The following is a 20,494-nucleotide window of genomic DNA, read 5'->3' on the forward strand; positions in this document are numbered from 1 at the left end:
GAGGCCCAGCAGGTTCAGTGAGCTGAATCCACAGGTAATGTGAATTGCATGCATTAAAGAAGAAACCAATTGATGAGGCTCCGGATTTTAGTTATCTGCTGAGCACTTAAAGATGTTAAATGCAGCAGGGTCACAGCCCTCTGGAATTGCTTACAGTGTTCTTGCCATTAGGATTGCAGTAGTTGAACTCGCCTGTACTTGGACTTGGATTATGTGCTCTGTGGGTAAGGTTAAGAACATGCAGCGTTCACTGTAAAGCATTAACACTTAAGACAGCTACCTCTGAGAAATTTGTAATCATGGCTTGTTCTGAGAGGGTAATAAACAACGAAACAGCTCCTCAGAATGTGTGTGCTGTCAGATACATCAGGTTTGAGACTGTAGGCAGTACTGTCTGAAACGGGAATTCCGTACAGCTCTGCTGTTGTGGAGGGGAGTCAAGCCTGGCAAAAGCATGAGAAGTTCTTCTGAAGGTATCTGCATGTGTGTGACTGTTGATATATCTTGTTAGTGTAGTAAAAGTCTTTCTCCTGAACTGGGAAACAGCAGGTTGAGTTCTGTAATTTTTTGGTTACTCTCTACAGAAAAATGACTTTGCAAACAGAACTGGTAAACATACCTGGGAAGTGAAGGGAAAGGTTGGACAATATCCTTTCTCATGCAGTATGGGCCTTTGACTTGTATTCAATTTATAGAGAAGACACTTACTTCACACTTTATTTTGATGTGCATATAGGATCATGCAGCTGAGGAGGAGAAAGATTAGTGAAATAGCAGTGGGTGTTCTTTTGGAGATAACTGAAAAGATGTGAACTGCCAAAACCCCACCACATAACCTTTTATTATTGCTAGGCAAAGAAGCAAAGGGTTTAAGTAGGAGTCTGTTGTTCCTCTTTCTCTCTTTAAAGTAATAAATCCTTAGTTGCAGGATCTACTCTTATTCCTCAGGATGCATTATTGGATGATGCTAAGGTGATAGAAAATGTAGTCAATGCTATTTTCTGTTTTTCAGAGTAGTACCTTGAAGCAGACTAAAGAAAACACTAATTAGGAAAGGCAGCTTCATCTCCTTTTAATCTTTATAGTGTACAGGAGTGCACTATGAATATTTGAAATCCCAACATTTTCTGTGTTTGTATGTTCATGGCCTGTACGTGTCAATTTGTAGTATTTGATTTCTGTAAGTTTATTCCCTTGCAGAAAATTGTTAAGCAATGGATTGGAATGACGAGTTTCCCTGCTGTAACAGTGGTGTTTTGTGTATTTATATAACTGGATAATAATGATACAGGACCTGTATAAACTGTTAATTGCAGCTTTGAGGGCTTTTTGCCTCTCATGTCGCAGGATCACTTTGGTCTTCATATTTTATCAGCTTGCAAAAGAAACACGTAGTATGAGCTTCATAGAGGTTTACTGCTTTGTGACTAGCACAGTGGGTTAGGTTTGACTAAACTATTTTGGTAAGAACAGAAACCTTTATGAGCTTGGTTATATAATTTTGAACATTTTTTAAAAAGAAGGTCTTTGACCATATGAGAACTGTTTTAACCTTCAAAAACGAGGTTTTCTGGTAACCTTTTGGCTACTTAAGATTTCTTTTCCATTTACTTTCCCTGAGTGTGTACTGCATGTTGGAGTTTTTTGGGAGGGTCATATGAGGTTATGAGTTGAACATCCAGGCATCTCTTTGTACTGCCTAGTTTAGCATGGTACCCTGGTGCCAAATGATTTCTTCTCAAGATTTCTCTCTATAAAATTATGCTCTGACCAAGGCATCTTTCACTTTAGGAGATGCACAAGTTTCTGGGGCAAAGGGTATGTTCTGGGTACAAACAGGGTCTTTCCCTCCTCCTTTTCTTGGCTGGTCAGATACTCATTCACCTTGTGGAAGGACTTATTCCCTCTACTGTCTGGATGGAGAAGAAATAGGTGGTTATTACATATTCTTTCCCTTCTGGCTGCCATTGGCATTTATGACAGATGGTGTTGGAGATACACATGTGGAAATGTGCTATGTAGAGCATCTCTTTACAACATCCTTGAGCTAGGGCTGTCAAAATCTGTTAGGTGTTCCTGTATCTTACTGCAGGCATCATGTGCAAATTTTGCTAGATACCACTTCAGTGATTTTACACTAAGCAGCCACAAAAGCATGTCAGAGATCTTATTGTGCACAGAGGTGTTGAGATCTAATAAGTTTGCCAGCAAATTTGTAGTAATACTGGACCTTCATGTTCCAAACTGCCCAAGTATACAAACAGAACAGACACAGTTCCCTCCACTATAACTAGGAGGTCAGGGACTGTAAACTGTGAAATATTTTTTAAAGGTGCAGCCATCAAGAGTTTGATTTCTCAAGAATTCCTGGCTTTTTGGTTTAGGTGACCCCTCTGCATTGAATGCTTATCCATGTAGTCAAATGCATGCCTTCTCTGCCTAATGTCCCATTTCAGCTGTGCTCTGCAAGTTAGGGAGGACATTCTGCCATCTATCCTGTTGGCCTCACTCTGAAAGAGTTGAGACAAGACCCTTGTTCCTGAGTGCACATTTGCTATCAGAGGTTATCTTTTTTCCCCTCTCGAGAAGGAAGTGTTCTTCTGGTCTGGTTACCTCCATGCAGTTAACCTGTCTTGTTGTACTAGCTGCCTGATTTGATAATTGAAGATAACTTAAGGATTCTGCCAAACTTCACTTTGTACTTGGAGTTTTTGACTTATAGCACAGCCTGGGTCTTAGGACGATAGTCTTTGATTTGAAAGCAAACTTGAGTTCATTCCTTTAAAGAAACAGCTGTCTTAGTAACCAAAAGTGAAATCCAGACACTGTTTTCAATTTGTTTTGTTTTTAGGGTTACCTTAGTTCCTGCACAAGATTGTAATGAAATTTGGCAAGCATATGCCAGTGTGAAACCAGCAGGTTACCTGTTAGTGTTCTTCCCTGATCCTTTTGCTTGGTATATGGGACATCTTTGCTGGTAGGTGATAATAGTTCCATTGCTTCCCTCACACACAAGTCACTGCCTTATTACATGCGCAGGTGTCATGGAAGCTTTTGGAGAGAAAACATTTCTGGTAGGACAGAGTTTTAGTTGTGTGTTCGGGCTGCTCTGAGGAGCCTCCTCCAGGTGATGCAATGCTGAAGCCCCACTGGGGAGCACTCATGGAGATGAGTGCTCTGAGAAGGAGAATGCTCATCAGTGGAGTTCAGGTTCTTCTCCAACACAAATTCCCTTCACCATGTCCTTGCTTTCTTTGTTGATGTTCTTGGAACTCTGAGACTGAGAAATGCACCTCACTCTTACTACCTGCTCCCAGGTCAGCTGGGAAGCAGGAGACAAAGGGATCACGTAGGGCATACAAGAAAACCATGGCACGCAAGAAAGGTGTTATCACAGGTGAAACAGACCATTCCTCTCTCTCCTCCTAACCAGCATTGACACTTGCTTCAGGATCCCTTCAGCACCCTAACGAGGCCTTCTTGATGCAAACCAAGAACTAGGACATGAGTTTAATATGGGGAGGGGCTGAGCGTGGAGCTGAACAGGGAGCTGTTTCTGTAGCTGCTTTGACTGCAGACACAGCCCAGATTTACCTGGAGCAGCAGGAAAGCTTAGAGAGTAATGTGGGGTTGAACTGTGCAGACTGGGACCGGCAGTTAGCTGCTTTTGTGTAGGAGCTGCTGTTCTTCAAGTGTGACACCCTTCTTCTTGGTCACCCAAGGGAGGAGAGGAAGAATCAAGCAGTGAGTGTGGGAAGGAGGCAGGGAAGGCACAGACTCTTAGGAGGCATCACAGTTTCTTTCTGACTCCAATGGAAAGCAAGAGAAATGAAGCTGGAATTTGGCAGAGGGAAGGGACGTAAGAATGGTTCCTGCGTGTCACCCAAGGCAAGCAAAAGCAGGAGGCATTTGTCTTCTTTTGGAAATAGGAAAGAGGCAACAGAGCTGATGCAGGGCCTAGAGCACAAGTGTGATGAGGAATGGCCAAGGGACCTGGGGTGGTTTAGTCTGGAGAAGAGAAGGCTCGGGGGACCTTATCACTCCCTACAACTGCCTGACAGGAGGATGGAGCCAGAAGGGGACTGGTCTCTGCTCCCAAGGAACAAGGGACAGGACAAGAGGAAACTGCCTCAGGCTGCACCAGGGCAGGTTTAGATGGAGCTGAGGAACAATTCCTTCCCCAGAGGGTGCTCAGGCATTGGAACAGGCTGCCCAGGGCAGGGCTGCAGTCACTGTCCCTGCAAGTGTTCACACACCGTGGAGATGAGGCCTCAGTGCCATGGGTTAGTGGTGGCCTTGGCAGTGCTGGGGAATGGTTGGACTGGATGAGCTTAAAGGGCTTTTCCAACCTGATTCTGTGGTTTTAAAAATATTAAAATGAAACCATTAACTTTGTCAGATTGGAAACTGCTCAGAACTGTTAATCTGGGGGGACAGTTTAACTTCTTCCTTATTCATGGTGAAATGAGAGTTCATGGTCTTGCGATTTTAGACATGGTGAATGTTCAGGGTTTTTCTAAGTTGTAGTAAATGTCTGAAATCAGGTGTTGTGAAAGGTGCTTCTGTCAGTTTGAAAACCTCAGTGTACACTGCATACTGGTTAACAGTGTTTTACATTTACTTAGGTTCCTCGAAAGAAGGAGGAGCTGGAGCTGTGGATGAGGATGATTTTATTAAGGCATTCACAGATGTTCCTACTGTACAGGTAAAGAGGCTGTGTATACTCATGTTTCTTTGGAGAAATATGCTATTTGTAATGCTATGTGTCAGCCTACTTTCAAACTTTTGTAGTTTTACAGTCTTCTAAGCAAGTGTTACTTCTCCTTCTGCATTTACAGTCTCTATGGGAAGCTCTTTACTATGGGAAGCTCCAGTTAGCTACAAAACCCACCTTTTTTTCATTACTGTCGTATTAATTATCACATTGTGTTTCAGCTAAAATACATTATTGCTTTTCTTAATCTTTTCCAGGGGATACTGCAAATAAATCTACATTTGAATTTTAATAAGCAAAATATTTCCATGATGTTTGAAGTATTTAGGACTGCAATTTGAAGGCATAATCGAGTAATAATAGTATAGGCAAATAATTTACAAAGCAAGAATTGTATTTTCAGATGTGCCTGAATTGGAATGACGTGCTTCTCGCATATATGTCCTCATCTCCAGCAGTACTTCAAAACGAGGAATGTAGTGCCTTATTTAAATACTAATGAACCTGTTGGATTCTGAGTTCTTAGTTGAAAGATCAGACTTTCATTTCTGTTCTTGAAGTGTGGGAATTGTGCATATTTGGTACTTTCACACGGTCGAGTCATTTAACTTGCTTGTATCTTCCTCGACCTATTTTGAATAAGTTTTTCTTGAGTAGCAAAGGTGTGGAAGACAAACGAAAACTCACTCAGCCATAGCTCCCAAACACCAGAAGGATTCTGTACGACTCCTTTTTCTCAATACGTACTCTTGTTCCATTTTTATTTCCTAGGATGGTAGCATAGCTGTTTGCTAGATCTCCTCCTGCAGGCAGAAATACTTTCTGCTTTGATGAAGGGACACTCTTAACTCCATGATCCCTGTCACATCGCAATCTTTGTCTTACACTGTGGGAGCTTTATGTTTCTTTGCCTCTCCAAAAGTCAGAATTCTTTAGAGGGCAAAACCATGGAAGTCTTAATATTATATGTCCCCATTACATTGAACAAAGCCATATTCCACAGCGCAGAAAATGTGCTGCGTGTAGTTCAGTGCCATAGTATTTGCAGTCCCAAGCAGACTTCTCTAGTCACTGCAGCTGGTTTATAGCATTGCAAGAACAAAAGTGGGGTAACTGTATGTTGTTGACCAGCGTATGTGATTTTTCTGACTGCTAGATGACCTAAGAAGGTAGCTCATCCCTAAACTGCCAGAGGTGGAGGAAAACACACTTGTCTTTAGTAGCCTCCTTCGAGTTGGGGTGAGGAGACAGGGGAGAAATGTGTAATGGCCCCAAAATAGCTCACTTATTTAATGGATGAGAATGTAAGAAAGACCTGCTGACTAGGAGGTCTTGGGAATCATGATTTCTTGCTGTCCAACTTCTTGTTTCTGGTTGTGGAAAACGAGACTGTATTTAGAATAACTCTTGTAGTAATTTCAAGTTGCTCAGGAAAATAAGGTATTTTGTAGAAAATATGCATTCATCTTAAGTTTAGAACAGAAGAAAGATGTTCCTAAATTGCATTATAATAAAAGATGCATACATGCATGCAGCACAGTGTGTTCAGGAGACCAGCGGCAAACCTTTTCAGGAATTCATGCGAAGCAAAGTGTCCTAATCTCTTGCTTTCCCTGCATTGTTTGTGCTCTTACATATAGAAAAATTGTGTCTTGGACCTAAATAAGTCATGTGGGAGCATCAAGCATGGCTATTTACTTGCCATGCTGGCCTGAAGCTTACACTGTAAAAGGGTATGAGTTTCCTTGAAGTCCTGAATTATATTGGCCAGCCACATGTGGATGTCTTGGCTGTGTCTCAGATGGCCCGAGATGCCTGTGTATGGGCAACTGTGTTTTGCCCAATGGGTTTATGTAAACAATTTTTGATCCAAAATATTAGAAATCTTTAGCTGAAAATATGCTTTAGAAAAACCTCTGGGCAGATCAAGCTTCTGATTAGTATTTGCTTCATACCCTCTTCAACTTGTTCTCAATCTGGGGTGAGGGGACTTTAAATTTTGCATCTACAGTAAAAGCAGAAAAGAGAACAGAAGGGAAATCAGTTTATTTCTGATGTTAATAACAAATCTTCTTGACTTTTTTTTTTAATTTAGAAATCCCCTGTTGTACATGTACAGTTATCAATAAATGTATTAATTCCTTTATTACCAGATAGTGACTGATGCATGGTTAGGTGGGTCAGGCTTCAGTTTTGCTGGAGTTATTATGTGGTGAGAACTCTGAAGGCTGCTCTTTACCTTTACATACTGACTGCATAACTTAATAAACAATAGGCTTGAAGTAGCAATACACATGGAAACTGTTGAAGCTTTTAATACCTGTTTTCAGACAAGTTTTTGTTTTGGTGTTAAGTGGCCAGCCCAGTTAGAGCCTCACAGAGCCATGCACTCTTGGAATGCAGGAGAGACTCCCTGCCCCAAAAGAGTTGCATGAAGTTAAAAGCTGTTGGTCAAGTTTCATTATGAGAACTCTTGAGGAAAATGTAGATTCTTGAGCTTTTAATGGCTATTCACTGCTCAGTGCTCTTTAAAAGCCTATTTATGCCTCTTAGGCAGTTCTCTGGAACTTTGGGGGCAAGATTCTCATAATTACTATTGTATTTTCAGTCTTCTCAACTTCCTTTCCTTCAGGTTAGCTGGATATTGACAGTCTCTCATTTTTCTGTTTGTTTGTTTAATACTGCAGATCTATTCTAGTCGAGAACTTGAAGAAACATTGAACAAAATCAGGGAAATTCTCTCGGACGACAAGCATGATTGGGATCAACGAACTAATGCGGTAAACTGGGGCAGTTTCTGTCTGGGTGTATTTCAGAAAGGAGAGGCAGCTGGGTGTTTTGAACTGCTTTTCTTGAAGCAAGAGTAATTGAAGATAATTGATGGAATTTTCCTTTTCAAACCTTGCATATCGTATACAAAATGAGTTTGAGCAGGGATTTTAAAAAGGCCAAAATACATTTTTGCTGACATTTAAGTGGAAGCTTCTGTACAAGCCATCATGTCATGTAAGTTTCAGCTGACATTATAGAACTGTAGAATAGTTAGGGTTGGAAAAGACCTTAAGATCCTAATTCCAAGCCTCCTGCCATGGACAGGAACACCCCCACTGGACACTGTTGCCCAAGGCCCTGTCCAACCCAGCCTTGAGCAATGCCAGGGATGGGGCAGCCACAACTTCCTGGGGCTTTTTTTTTTATGCAGACCTGCATATTCTGCAGGTGAACTGCTAGCAGTAGTACCTCTGTAGTGTGGCTCTAATAAGTTGCACTTGCAGGATTAAAATGTGTGTGTGGCATTTATATTTCTTATCAGGTTTATGGCATCTTAGTGTTCAGAAGCAGGTATTCGAACAGCATTTATATGTTGGTACATTTGTAGACTGGGATATGAGACCTTTTAGCTCTAGAGTTTACATAATAGAATCTTTTTACATTTTTCAAAGTTACTGCTATGTATTTCAAGATGATGCTTTGCTCTGAGTTTGAGTTTTGAAAGCATTTGCTTGCAATGAAGTTGTTGCTTTTTTATTTCACAGTGTATATTGGTGATGTCCTAAATGAAATGCCTTACATTTTTCTAGCTGAAGAAAGTCCGGTCGTTGCTTGTTGCTGGAGCTGCACAGTATGATGGATTTTTCCAGCATTTACGTTTGTTGGATGGTGCTTTCAAGCTGTCGGCCAAGGACCTGAGATCCCAGGTGGTTAGAGAAGCCTGCATTACTGTAGCGTAAGTACCGCTTGTGTGCGCTTGTGTATGGTGCTGCATTGAATGATTAATTTGACTTAAGAGGCCTTAGCAGTGCTGCCGGAAGGAGTATCCTGTGGGGCTGCTGTACACTATGAATGAGAAAGAATCAAGTCAGTGGCTGAAGTTAGAAAAAGAAACATTTAAAGGGATTTCCTCTCTTAGGGCATATACATCGTTGATAACCCTGTAACAGATTGTATGTGTGGAACAAGTTCCTATCATTGCACTCTGTACTTAGCAGTACTAGCAGTTTGTATTAACTTGCACTGTAATACTGGGGGCTGGTCTTAGGAGCACTCATGCTTTGGTGATTGGCACAGGACTTCACTGTGACTACTTGTAATAGCAAAGTGAGCTGCCCTATGGTGGTTTGAATATTGCAGGTTTTGGTGAGGTGGTTTCGTTCACGTCCATGGTAATTTTAGAAGCCATGACTTCACAGAAGTAAGACCTTCACCCTTATCATCTTGGGCACTCACTGTATTCAATGACAGGGGTAAAAGCACCATTGCTACCTTGGAGACCTGTTGGAATATGCAACTGGCCTTGCCAGGGAGATTGAGGCTTTGAGAAAATAATGCTAACCTTTCCTAACGTGAAGTCAGGAGTAGTGTTAAGAAGTACTGTGGAAATGTTCTTATCCGTGCTTAAAAGCCTGGAATTTTTCTTGATCCCTAAAACTTTGATACATTTTGATATGTCATTTGCTGCTGACTGCAAATTCTTTATATATAGCTTCTGCATGCAAAAAGCATTTTCTGTCACCACTGGACAGTTAAATTACTGTGTGTTGTATGTGTTTGTACAATTTGCCAAAATTGAAACCATAACCTTTAATAAACAAGAGAGTCAAATGTAATGGTTGGCTCATTATGAAAAACTCAGTAGTTTTGCCTGCATTCAAAAGCAAAAAATCTCAGTAATTTTCATAAGATTTTTAGATCTCTGTATACTCAAAGTGTGTTAAAAAAGCAGAAGTACTATGATGTTTTATGTGGACATGAGAATTTTAGCCTTTCAAATCATTGTATTTCTTTTTCATTGCAAAATAAAGTTATTACTGTTCACCCTTTTAATGTGTCTGCTAAGTAGCAAAACTGTTCCACAAATCCTGCATTTCTAATGAGGAGAGGACTTGGGAATCATGAAATTAAGTTCTGTTGTTCTGAAAGATAAATCTTTAAAATGTACAGTCAACTTTGTTATTTTAAGACTAAGAATTTGGCTTTTGTTAACAAGTTTTATTTCTTTCTCCTAAATAGCCACCTTTCAACTGTTTTGGGAAACAAATTTGATCATGGGGCTGAAGCTATTGTGCCTACTCTTTTTAACCTGGTTCCCAACAGCGCCAAAGTGATGGCAACTTCTGGGTGTGCAGCCATTAGATTCATTATTCGGGTAGGTGTTCCTCTCTCACTTTGCTTACTGGGAGTATTCACATAGTGGCTCTTAACAGAGATAATAACATTTCTGAAATAAAGGCTTATAAATCACTCTATAATAAAAAAGTAATTTTATGTCACAGATGGACAAATATTATTTATCATTGAAACCAGCTGGCAGCATTATCATAATAAAGATGGAGGAATAGGTTTGAAAAGCAAGTCTGTTTTCATGGTGTATTTGTAATGTGTTCATTGTAAAAAAGGCAGATATATTTCAGAGGTAAGTGCTTCTAGCTGCCTTTTTACAACACAAAGTTAAGCTAGTAATGAAGGAGCTAGTAAGATGGTTTTTTTTCCTAACAATAAAACTATTTATTTTTATAAGAAAGAAAATAAACATAGTCTTAAAACCAAATTGGAACCATGGAGTTAATAATAAAGTGTTGAAGAGGCCAGACATAAGCAGATCAGTCCAGAAAGCACAAGTTCATGGAAGGGAAGCCCAATAGAGATTTTAATCTTTGGGTTTAAGGACTTTATAAACTGAGTCCTTAAAGCTCTAGCATATAGATGAAAGGAATACTGTATACTAGGTGGGGTTTATTGTCTGTTCCTAAAGCATCTGCTACTGACTGGTGACTGAGACAAGATATTTAGGTAGATTTCTGGGACTTGTACTGCTATTTTCAAATAGAAGTGAGATGTTGCCTGTAGTTTCTACATGAAAAGCTGTGGTATTCTTAATGCTAGGCATTTACTGATATTCACCACGATCTCATCTATTGTTTTAATTGTTTAGTTTGTTGGAAACCAAAGTGGTTTCATAGCTCCCACCTTTTATTGCAATCCCCAGTATGTTGTGGAATCTGTACTTGCTCAGTCTGCCCATGACTTTGAGAACGTGCTCTGAGACTTCTGCATTACCTTTGCATCAACGCTTGGGCTAAGATCCTTTGGTTTTTTTATCCCAGACTCTTAAAATATACAGTGAAATGGCTGATGTCACAGAGTTGAGAGTGGAGGGAGGAATACACCTTACACAGTATGACTAAAGTTGTAAGATAATAATACCATGTGTAGTTGTAGTAGATGAGCTCAGGCATGTAAGAAACTAACCCTGTCTTGTTTATGGGAACAAATCAGGCATCAGGGAAGCAGCATGAAATTAAAATTCACTGATGAAATTAAATTGGCTTCATTGGCTCAGGTCAGTTGGAGACAACCCTGCACATTGGCTGTAGCTGTCCTGATTTTGTTTAAGCTTCTCTTACCCTTAGCTGTAATTTAACATTGGAGACATAAAAGTGAGAAATCCTACACATGGTGTTCAAATACCCAACCAATAGATGATGAGTCTACAGCAAAAGAGGGAGGCTGTATTATACCAGGGATCCTGAAGAGCCTCATCATCTTCGTGCCTTTGTTGGATTTCTTCTTTCTTTTCCACATAGCTCTTACTGTACTCTGACTTCTCTTTCTTGACTCATAGTAAATCAGGAAACCAATTTAAAAAGGGGAAGGGGGGGGGGAGGCGTATCATGATGGGATGGCGTGGTGGCAGAAAAACACTTCCAGAGGGAGGAGGGATTCACATAGGGCAATTGAGCTGTCAAGTGGATTGGGAGGAAGCGTGTATCACGATAGCTTCAAAGGGTAGCAGATGAAATGTGCAGTCTGAAAGCCGAATGAAAGCAAGCCTGAGGCTTTGATTCCTTTGCAAAACACAATGTCAATAGCTCCAAAGACTTGGAACATATAGGTTTCTCCATCTGTAAAAACATCTTATTCTTTCCCCTGATATGGCTTATTGTTCCCTTTCTGGCAGTCACATACTGCTTTTCAAATTAAAACCTATGTAAAACACAGACAAAACCCTAAAACCATGTGCAAAAGGATATCAGTACGGGCAGATGAAACTACTGGGCTCTTCCAGATTTTTGGATTCATTCTCTCCTACTTCTGAAGTTGGCAGGACTCTTGAGAGCTCATAATCAGCTCTGCTTGTTTGGTGGTTTGTGTGTTTACATCCTGTGACAATAACCTAGCGAGAAAGTGTGATACATGAGATAGTGGGAATTGTTCAGTGCTGTACTTTTTAAGTTGGTTTTAATAGCCTACAGTTTCACACTGTATTTGGGGCTGGTTTAGAAGTTATCCTATATATTTAAGCAAGAAAGGAATAAAAAAAATGAACTGAAATGGATTTGCTGAACCATGTTACTCTTACTTGGAATTAAAATGTTAGTACTATGTGTCTGCAGTTAATTAAGATAAGCTGAAGCAAGGCTGCTTTAATTCTGAATTCAAGTATTGCATTTGGTTTTCATGTAGTTTATCTTACCTTACAGTAGTTCAAGTTTTCTTTTCCCATGAGGACGTTTGGTGTTTCCACATCGTTTACACACATAAGCTTGCTTATATTACATGTGAATGCTTTCATTTTATTGACATGTTTTGCATTAAAAGGATGGTCTTTGTAGCACTAGTAGTATTGATCCCTAAAAGAATGCCCATAGTTTCAGATTGATTGATTTACATTTTGCTTCACAGCTTATTTGTAAGATTACTGTCTGTGGCTTTTCCTTCTGTGGCAAAACTAAAACGACATCAACTTACAATCCCTTTGGGGAGACAGTTACATTTGAGCCTTCATACATGCCTTCTGCCAGCTAAATACTGCATATGATGACGTGATTGTTGATGGCATTGGAAATACTTTTTGCTTGACCTTTTGGAAAAGAATAGGTTTAATCAATCGACGTGGTAGCAGAAGTCTCTTGTTATAGAGACTACATTTATTTTCAATAAGCGTTTTAAGTGACTGCAGTTTTTATTATGTTGTTAATTTTATTATGTTTATTATGTTTGACTCAAGTAGTTCAGTACAAATTCAGGAATGCTTTTGTCAGTAACTGCTTTGTCCTTTTTTTTTGTCTTAGCATACTCATGTGCCACGACTCATACCTTTAATAACAAGCAACTGTACCTCAAAATCGGTTGCAGTTAGAAGGTGAGTACATAATAAACAGCAAATCATTAAAGCTGTTGGTTTCTAAATTTGATGATCATATGCTGGAAATAGAGAGATTTGAAGATTTGTGGCCACTACGTCTGAATACACAAATCTGTGTTATACAGTAAACTACAAAAAGTATTTCAGCAGAGTAAGATCAGAGGATGCTGAGTAATGGTCCTTTCTGCCGTAGTGGGGGACATACACTATATCCTTCTGCAGATTTCACTCTGATTTAAAATGTTCCTAACACTTCTTGGGAAAAGTACCTTCTGATTCAAAACCAGAAGATAAAAGAAGAAACTGTAGTTGAAACTGTGTTGCTCAGTCTAATGAGAATAAACAGCACTGGTAGGGAGAGGCATTGGCAGAGCATGAAACAGCCACATGTGTCTCTGCAAAGAACCAGCCTGAGCCCATGAGTTACTGGCTGGCTGGGCCAGAGCTGACAGACCTTATGAGGTTAGCTCTTGTGGCAGCACTGCAGTGTTCTGCATGGACTGTGTGCCAGCACCTTGCTCTCCTAATGCCAGCAGAACTTAGTAACTTCTGTGCCCAAAATAGTAACCCTACCATGCTGGGGACTTTGGGACTGGGACAGTTGCTACCTGAGATAGGGTGTGATGGATCAGTGTGTTGTCATGTCGGAAGGGCACTTTCACCATGTTGCTTTTTCCAAGGACATGATACCTGAACACTTGGATTGACTTTGTGTGTTATTTTATGGCTAATAAACTAGCAAAGCATATGTGTAATAGCATGAGTTGAGCAATGGGATGGTTAATTGAACCACATCTGGTTTTTGAAGTTCAGAGTGAGTTAGCCTGCATGTTTACTTTCTCCACAGAGTATTTTACCTTGGCAGTAAGACAACCAATACCTTTATTTGCCAGACAAATGTACTTATATTTTATGTATTTGTTTCCCTCAGGGGGAAATAATAAAGTTACTGTTGGTTCCCCGAGCATGTTAGAGAAATGAGTATTAATTACAACTTTTTGTTCTGTCTTTCTAGGCGCTCCTTTGAATTTCTAGACCTGTTGTTACAAGAGTGGCAGACACATTCATTGGAAAGGTATGGACCAGTATAATTTTTCCCAAAAATAAACTACTAATGAATTTCCAGACAGAAATCTTTTCATTGAATCCTTTAATTGGATTATGTTGCTTGGTGTTGGCCAGCCTTTCTAGCACAGGAGGACATGTGGCTCATTCAAGTGCAGGGAGACGGGAGTTGTATGATCATGGAATCATAGAACAGTTAGGTTTGCAAAGGACCTTAAGATCATCCAGTTCCAACCCCCCTGCCATGGGCAGGGACACCACACACTAAACCATGGTACAGCCTTGACTTCGTGTTGTCTCTTTTGCTTACCCTCTGCCTCTTCTACACCATGTGTGAGCATAAGTGTCACTTATATCATGTATCTTGTGAAGCAGAGATGCGCTGGGAAGCTTCTGTCCTTTATCTTGGAAGGATGTTCATGTATTCACCATGGGAGAGGGCAAGTGGGATTAAGCTGGAGGACTTCTAGTGATTAAAAGCACACTGTAGCTTCTCTTGTTAGTCAGGAAACTACTGTGTGCAGCAGCTCTGCAGAATGTATCCTGTGAGCACAGAATAATAAGAACGGGACTGCAGGGCTTCCAGAGAGAAGGATTGGAAGAGCTCATCCAGCTGCGTAGTTACCTCTCAACCCCTCAAGATGCTCCTGAGAAAGGGAGCAATGGGAAGGTCACTTGGTTTATGTTTCAGTGTATATGCATGTACAAAACAACCCAACGACAAACACAACCCAAAACAAACCCTTTATTCCCCCCAAAAAAAAAGAACCATCTTGAATTAAAATCTTGTTTATCATCACAATTTTTGGTTGTTCTGATAAGTGCTTTGCTGTGGGTTTTTTTGAGTATGTATTGAGATTAAGAACTCACAGGCCAAAAGCTGTCAGAGGTATTTCCAGACTTACTAATCTTAACTTTTTCCTTTTTCTTACTACCAATATAGTAGGAGAAATAGCTTTTCCATTTCAGGAAAGCAGATGCCTTAAAAATGGTATTTTTAAATAACTTTTTCAGTGTGATACATGGATGTATGTCTGAAAAGTAGATTGTAACTCTCTCAGACTGAAGGAGGAAGCTTACCTAAGCCTTCACCAAAAGTGCAGCTATGTCATCAGTGTGCTGGAGCCTTTGTTTACTTCACATCTTGGGAAGAGCTATCTCAGTGGGTGTTTGCATCTTAGAGAAATGTCAATTACAGTGTAAAACTTTACTGCTTAAAATAGAATGTGGAGTAGCACAAGAACATGAAGAATGTCTGTCTTCTAGGCACGCAGCTGTCTTGGTTGAAACGATCAAGAAGGGCATTCATGATGCTGATGCAGAAGCAAGAGTGGAGGCAAGAAAGTGAGTTTTGGCTACATTTTGCTCTGAAAAGTTGTGTGTTTTATGTAAGTGATAGAAGGCTCTAATCAAGGTGAGCAGCAAACTGGCTGAAGGAGAAGACACATGTAGCTTGAAAATGAATGTTTCTGAATTAATGTCTAGTTTCTTTTGCAGAAGATCTTGTGAAAATTGAGGCAGTTGATACTGTCAATGCAGCATTTGAGGGTTCTATTGAAGCAGGAGTCGTAACAGTTGATATTGCTGCATAATCTTTCTTTGCTTCCCCCTCCCTCAGTTAAGTCGTTGAACAACTGTATCACTTTGACCAGTGAGAAGGCCAAAAAGAATTTATCTTGCTTCCCCACAGCAGCAGTAAGTGAATATGAGAATTCCAGAGGGTAGACTTGTTATTTTCCAAAGATGAATTCAGTCAATGTAGCTGGTTCCTTTTATGATTTGGTAAGCACTATTGCGTGCATTGCGTATTTTCAGCCTGAGTTCCTTCCCTTCCCATCCCTGATTCATTCTGTAATCTTTACTTCCTGACTCCACAGTTTGAAGACAATATGGAAGAATTACCCTGTGGTTATTCTCTTATTTTCAGGGCTTATCTGGGTCTTAGAAATCATTTTCCTAGTGAAGCTGAGACTCTGTACAATTCTCTTGAGCCGCCCTATCAGAGAAGCCTCCAGACCTACCTGAAGAATTCTGGCAGTATTGCATCTCTCCCTCAGTCAGACAGGTCATCCTCCAGCTCACAGGAGAGCCTCAAGTAAGGATCACTTCATTGTTTCTTAGCCTATGAACAAATAAAATCTGTTTCTCAGAAGCAAATAAGCCAGACGTTTGTGGTGTACTGAAAAGCTGCAGTTGCATTTTGTCACCGTATTTGTTTTTACAATAAGTCTTTCATTGTATTTTGTTGTATGACAGTATTACCCCAGCAAGATGAAAAAGAAGAGCAGTCAGTTAACTGCATTGTAGCAGGCTGCTCTTATTCATGTATTTATGCCTTCACGGCTTCTGTTACACCACAGTATCTTCAAGGTTCACATACTGATGTCCAGTGTCCTGGTGCAATGAATATGTCTAGGAATAGTGTTGTTACCCCTTTTCTTATTCCTTTTTATTGTGAAGTACAAGAAAGGGACATGGACATAGAGGCTCAAAGACCTCCAGATCAGACATTTAGATCAGAGGCATTCAGATCAGAGACTGGTGTTTTCTTCCTGTCTTCACAGTATTGAATATGCATTACTAGTATTTTGCAGCAATGCTGATTATTGGCGAGTGGCTCTGTGCTGCAATCAGTGAAGCATTAAAATGTACACTCTTGAGCTAAACAAATGGGGAGTTTCCTTAGGTACTAATAGCAGTAGAAGTCTACTGGCTTTTCAGTAGAAATGTAAAATAGTACGTGGTGATTTTTCTCCTTAAATTCTCAAAAGCTCCCTCAAAGTATTTAAACATGTTAAGATTTCAGCTCAAATGCTTCATTTCCAAAGCCAGAGAACTTGTCTGCTCACTTGTGACTTGAAAGCAGACTGCTTCCAGCATGTTAGAAGTTAATCTTTTCCACCTTTTTTGGCTGCTGCCCCAGATACCAGAAGCTTATCTTATCTTTCCTGTGATACTTGTAATTAGGAAAACCACTTTAAAAAGAATTCTGTAATGTGGGCTATTGGTAACACTTTATTTTTCACAAAGCAATGTTTATTCAAAGACTAATTACTCTAGTTTAATTTAATCTATATGCTCTGTCTAAAAATCAGTGCTGTTAATGAGTTATTAGTAATAAAATGTTAAAAACTAAATTACAGAGAAATTGGAATCTTAAAATACTCTTAAATCCTCAAGTGTTACTTCCTGTATTGCAAGATATGTAAAGTGCTGCAGTATAGAAAGGGAGGAGTAAAAAGAGAGATGAAGGGAAGAGATTACGATATTGAAATTAACTGATTTTTAATTGTTTTTTCACTAATTTTGCATTTAGATGCATTTTATTTTCCCTGTGTTACCCAAAATTGTATTTCTTGCTTCTAATACAGATGTTGAATTTTCCTTGTGTAGACTATCTTAGGAAATATGGGTATGGTTTTCCCAAAAGTCTGGTCCCCCATAATTTTTGACCCTCTGAATTTACAGGTCTTACAAATCATTTGGTCAAAAACGATTTTAAAAAGGCTAGAAGTGTTGTTACTTGTGCCTACCTACATGAAACTGCTAATAGTTGTCTGGGCCTTCTGTCTGGAGCATCTTTTATATGGTCAGGATGACCCAGGTGCTCTGCCTCAGCCTCCTCAACTTACCTGCAGCAAAATGCCTCCAAACCATTAGTGAGTAATGGCAGAAAAGCAGGTATTACTCATAATAAGCTGCTAATACATGATCTTCTGTGAGAAGTTACGTGGCAGTGCTTAACTCTAGATTGTCATTGAGCACCTGAGCTAATTACTTGGGTAAACACACCACATGAGGCATCTCTCATATCTCTGCTTTCTGGTTTCAAATTAGAGAGGGATTATTTTTACTGAAGCTGAGTCTCCAGACTGAGGTGATAATTTGATTATTGATGAAATAGTCAACTATTTCAGTAAATACAAACCTTCCTGGTCAGATGAGTACTTAGATTGCTAGGTAGGAATCAATGAATAAAGTATCACGCTTTCTTCTAATAGCCTTTTGCTTCTCCCTGGCCCCTCTGCCAGCATTTTACCTTTCTGAACCAGGCAGGAGGAAGGGCTCACAGTTCAACTTGAGTAGACAAACAGATTCTGCTTCAGCAGCTACTCTTGTTTTGCAGTAAGAATAAAGGGAAATGGAGAGAAAACACAGAGGACAAGACATGGGGGTTTTCTCCTTTTATAATTGTTGGGAGTCTCTAACATTGAAATGGGAAATTCAGTCTAGCTGCTTACCAACTCAGCATTTTCCTTTGTCATTTGTAACTCAAGTCTTGTGCAGCTTCCACCATTCTTGTTTGACAGCTGATGTGTAGGATCAGCCCTGTGGTTAAAACTTCGTACTGACCATGCCTGAACCTTGTGTTAGCCAAGTGTGCCTGTTGGTAACCAAAGAACTAATGCTTTGTGAAGAAAATGGAATTTTATGGAAAGATAAGATGATTGTGTTTTTCTTATCATTCTGTATTTAATGTGCTTATCTAAAATATGTTGAGAAAGTTGAAGGGGAGAAAACAACAGAAGAATTTTTTCTCTCTTTTATTACTGATTTTTGCATCTGATCATATGAGACTTATGGGTTTGTTTTGTTGTTTTCTTTTCCAGTCGGCCGCTATCTTCAAAATGGTCTGCAGCCAACGCAGCAAGCCTGGCAGGCAGAGGTGAGGTGGTTGCAGTATAGTGATACAATAATATAATATGATGTGATATAAGGCACAGCGATTGTTCTTTGTGTTCTCTGAATTAAAAGCTTTAAATGCCACTTAACATTCTACTGTCTTAAGCTTTTCCCTTGTTTACAAGCTGAACGATGGTACCTGTCACTACAGACTACATCTGGAGCTAAGGCTGCCTCATACTTGCTTCATGTTTTATGTATTTCTAGTTGCTGCAAGTATAAGACACAGGTGATTGATTAGTAACAAATTGGCTTGGAGTAAATCACAGAACTCGTTTTTACAAATGGCCAGTAGCTGAGGGTGCTTGTTTTCTGGATACTGAGATAGTAAATTGGGAGTCAAGTTTTGAAGACATAAAACAATGGTTAAAATTAATGGAAGCAAATAGTTAATACTTCATAATAGGAGGTGAATAGAAATACTTTACAGAAGATGGGACCCTAAAGCAGTTCAAGGTAAGCATTCAGCCCGCTGGTGGCTGTATCTCAGCTCAAGTGTTGGAGATGTTACTTCCCCTCAGAATCACAAGGGATGCCATGACTTTCCTTATGTTGATAGAATAAATCACATGAATGTTAAGAATGACATGATTTGTACTAGAGTGAGAGCACTTAGTTTGTGTTAAACAATGCTGAAGTTTCACGATGAGTGAAGATACATACTACTGTAAAATAAATAGCTCTTTAGCTGAATTTCAAGGCAATACCAGGTTTAGTTTATTTCTTAACTTCAGTAATACTTGACTTACACCTTTTCACATGGCTTTCTGTCCTTTCTGCAGGTAGGCTGTGGTAGTAGAGAATGTTAACCTGTTTAATACAATGTGTTTCATTCCTTGCCAACTGATTTCCTAATCTTTCTTTGCTAGCTTCAGGCAGCAGCAAGAGTGCTGCTGGCCCCGGCGCGCTGCAGAGGTCTCGCAGTGACATAGATGTCAACGCTGCCGCAGGCGCCAAGGCACGCCACGCCGCTGGGCAGCCCACCGGAGCTGGGCGCCTCTTGGCAGCTGGGCTGCCGCCAGGGTCCTACGCATCCCTAGGTAAGGGAGACATCCTCACCTTGAGGGGTTTATGGGGGGTTACAGGAAAGCACTTCTACCTGTGAAAAAGTGGTCATTTCAGTAGTGCTGGGATGTTGCAGGAGAGTGAGTGACCAGCTTAGCTAGAAGTTTTATTTGTCTTGTGCTGGGAGAATGCCAGTGCAAAGAGTGTGTCCATAGCGTGGTCCTTCCTTATATTTGTTAATCTGGAGTTAATATTAAACACTGGATGGGGTGGTACCCTGATTTGGAGAAAACCCCTTTGTCTCAACCCTCACTTAACAGCAGATGGTAATCATAAAATCATAGAATAGTTAGGGTTGGAAAGGACCTTAAGATCATCCAGTTCCAACCCCCTTGCCATGAGCAGGGACACTTCACACTAAACCATGTCACCCAAGGAAATCATGGCTTTCTGTTTCTGGAAGTACTAAGGAAATGAGTGTTAGGACTCTTCGATTTTCCATTTTCTCAGCTCCTTAGCTGACTGTTTTACAACAGTGCTAAAGAGACATCCTGGCAATAAGTGGTGGCTTCTTCACATAATACAAAAGTTTTTTACACAATAATACATGACATTGATTTCATCGTTTTTTTTTTTTTTTCTTTCTTTTTTTTTCCTGAGCATGTTGGTGGAACTGTGTGGATGTTTTTCATGTAGGTAGCAGTCTTCATTGATAAGAATACTTGCTGTTGGACATAGATGGTGCTACAACTGATAGGAGTGCAGAAGACTATTGGGTGGTGTTGATGGTAGATGCTAGAACCTCCACTAAGTGGGAAGGGTAAAGGAATATGGGCAGGGTTTTGTCTGTTCAGGTTATCCATACTGTCGGACTAGCAATA

General features: G+C 40.1%; 1 protein-coding gene across 10 annotated transcripts in view; it reads left to right on the forward strand.

Annotated features, from left to right (window-relative positions):
- The window catches only part of CLASP2 (cytoplasmic linker associated protein 2), a 122,639-nt gene that overhangs the window by 54,948 nt on the left and 47,197 nt on the right, over positions 1 to 20,494 (forward strand). For all 10 annotated transcript variants that reach the window (XM_080639519.1, XM_080639513.1, XM_080639516.1 and 7 more), the window contains 10 exons: positions 4,626 to 4,705; positions 7,402 to 7,494; positions 8,296 to 8,441; positions 9,725 to 9,860; positions 12,787 to 12,857; positions 13,876 to 13,935; positions 15,192 to 15,269; positions 15,853 to 16,020; positions 18,536 to 18,591; positions 19,478 to 19,648. In XM_080639519.1, the coding sequence (XP_080495645.1) occupies positions 4,626 to 4,705; positions 7,402 to 7,494; positions 8,296 to 8,441; positions 9,725 to 9,860; positions 12,787 to 12,857; positions 13,876 to 13,935; positions 15,192 to 15,269; positions 15,853 to 16,020; positions 18,536 to 18,591; positions 19,478 to 19,648 (1,059 nt within the window). The remainder of the gene's footprint in view (positions 1 to 4,625; positions 4,706 to 7,401; positions 7,495 to 8,295; positions 8,442 to 9,724; positions 9,861 to 12,786; positions 12,858 to 13,875; positions 13,936 to 15,191; positions 15,270 to 15,852; positions 16,021 to 18,535; positions 18,592 to 19,477; positions 19,649 to 20,494) is intronic.

The sequence above is a fragment of the Psittacula echo genome, assembly GCF_963264785.1.
Source record: "Psittacula echo genome assembly, chromosome: 2".
NCBI classification, from domain to species: domain Eukaryota; kingdom Metazoa; phylum Chordata; class Aves; order Psittaciformes; family Psittacidae; genus Psittacula; species Psittacula echo.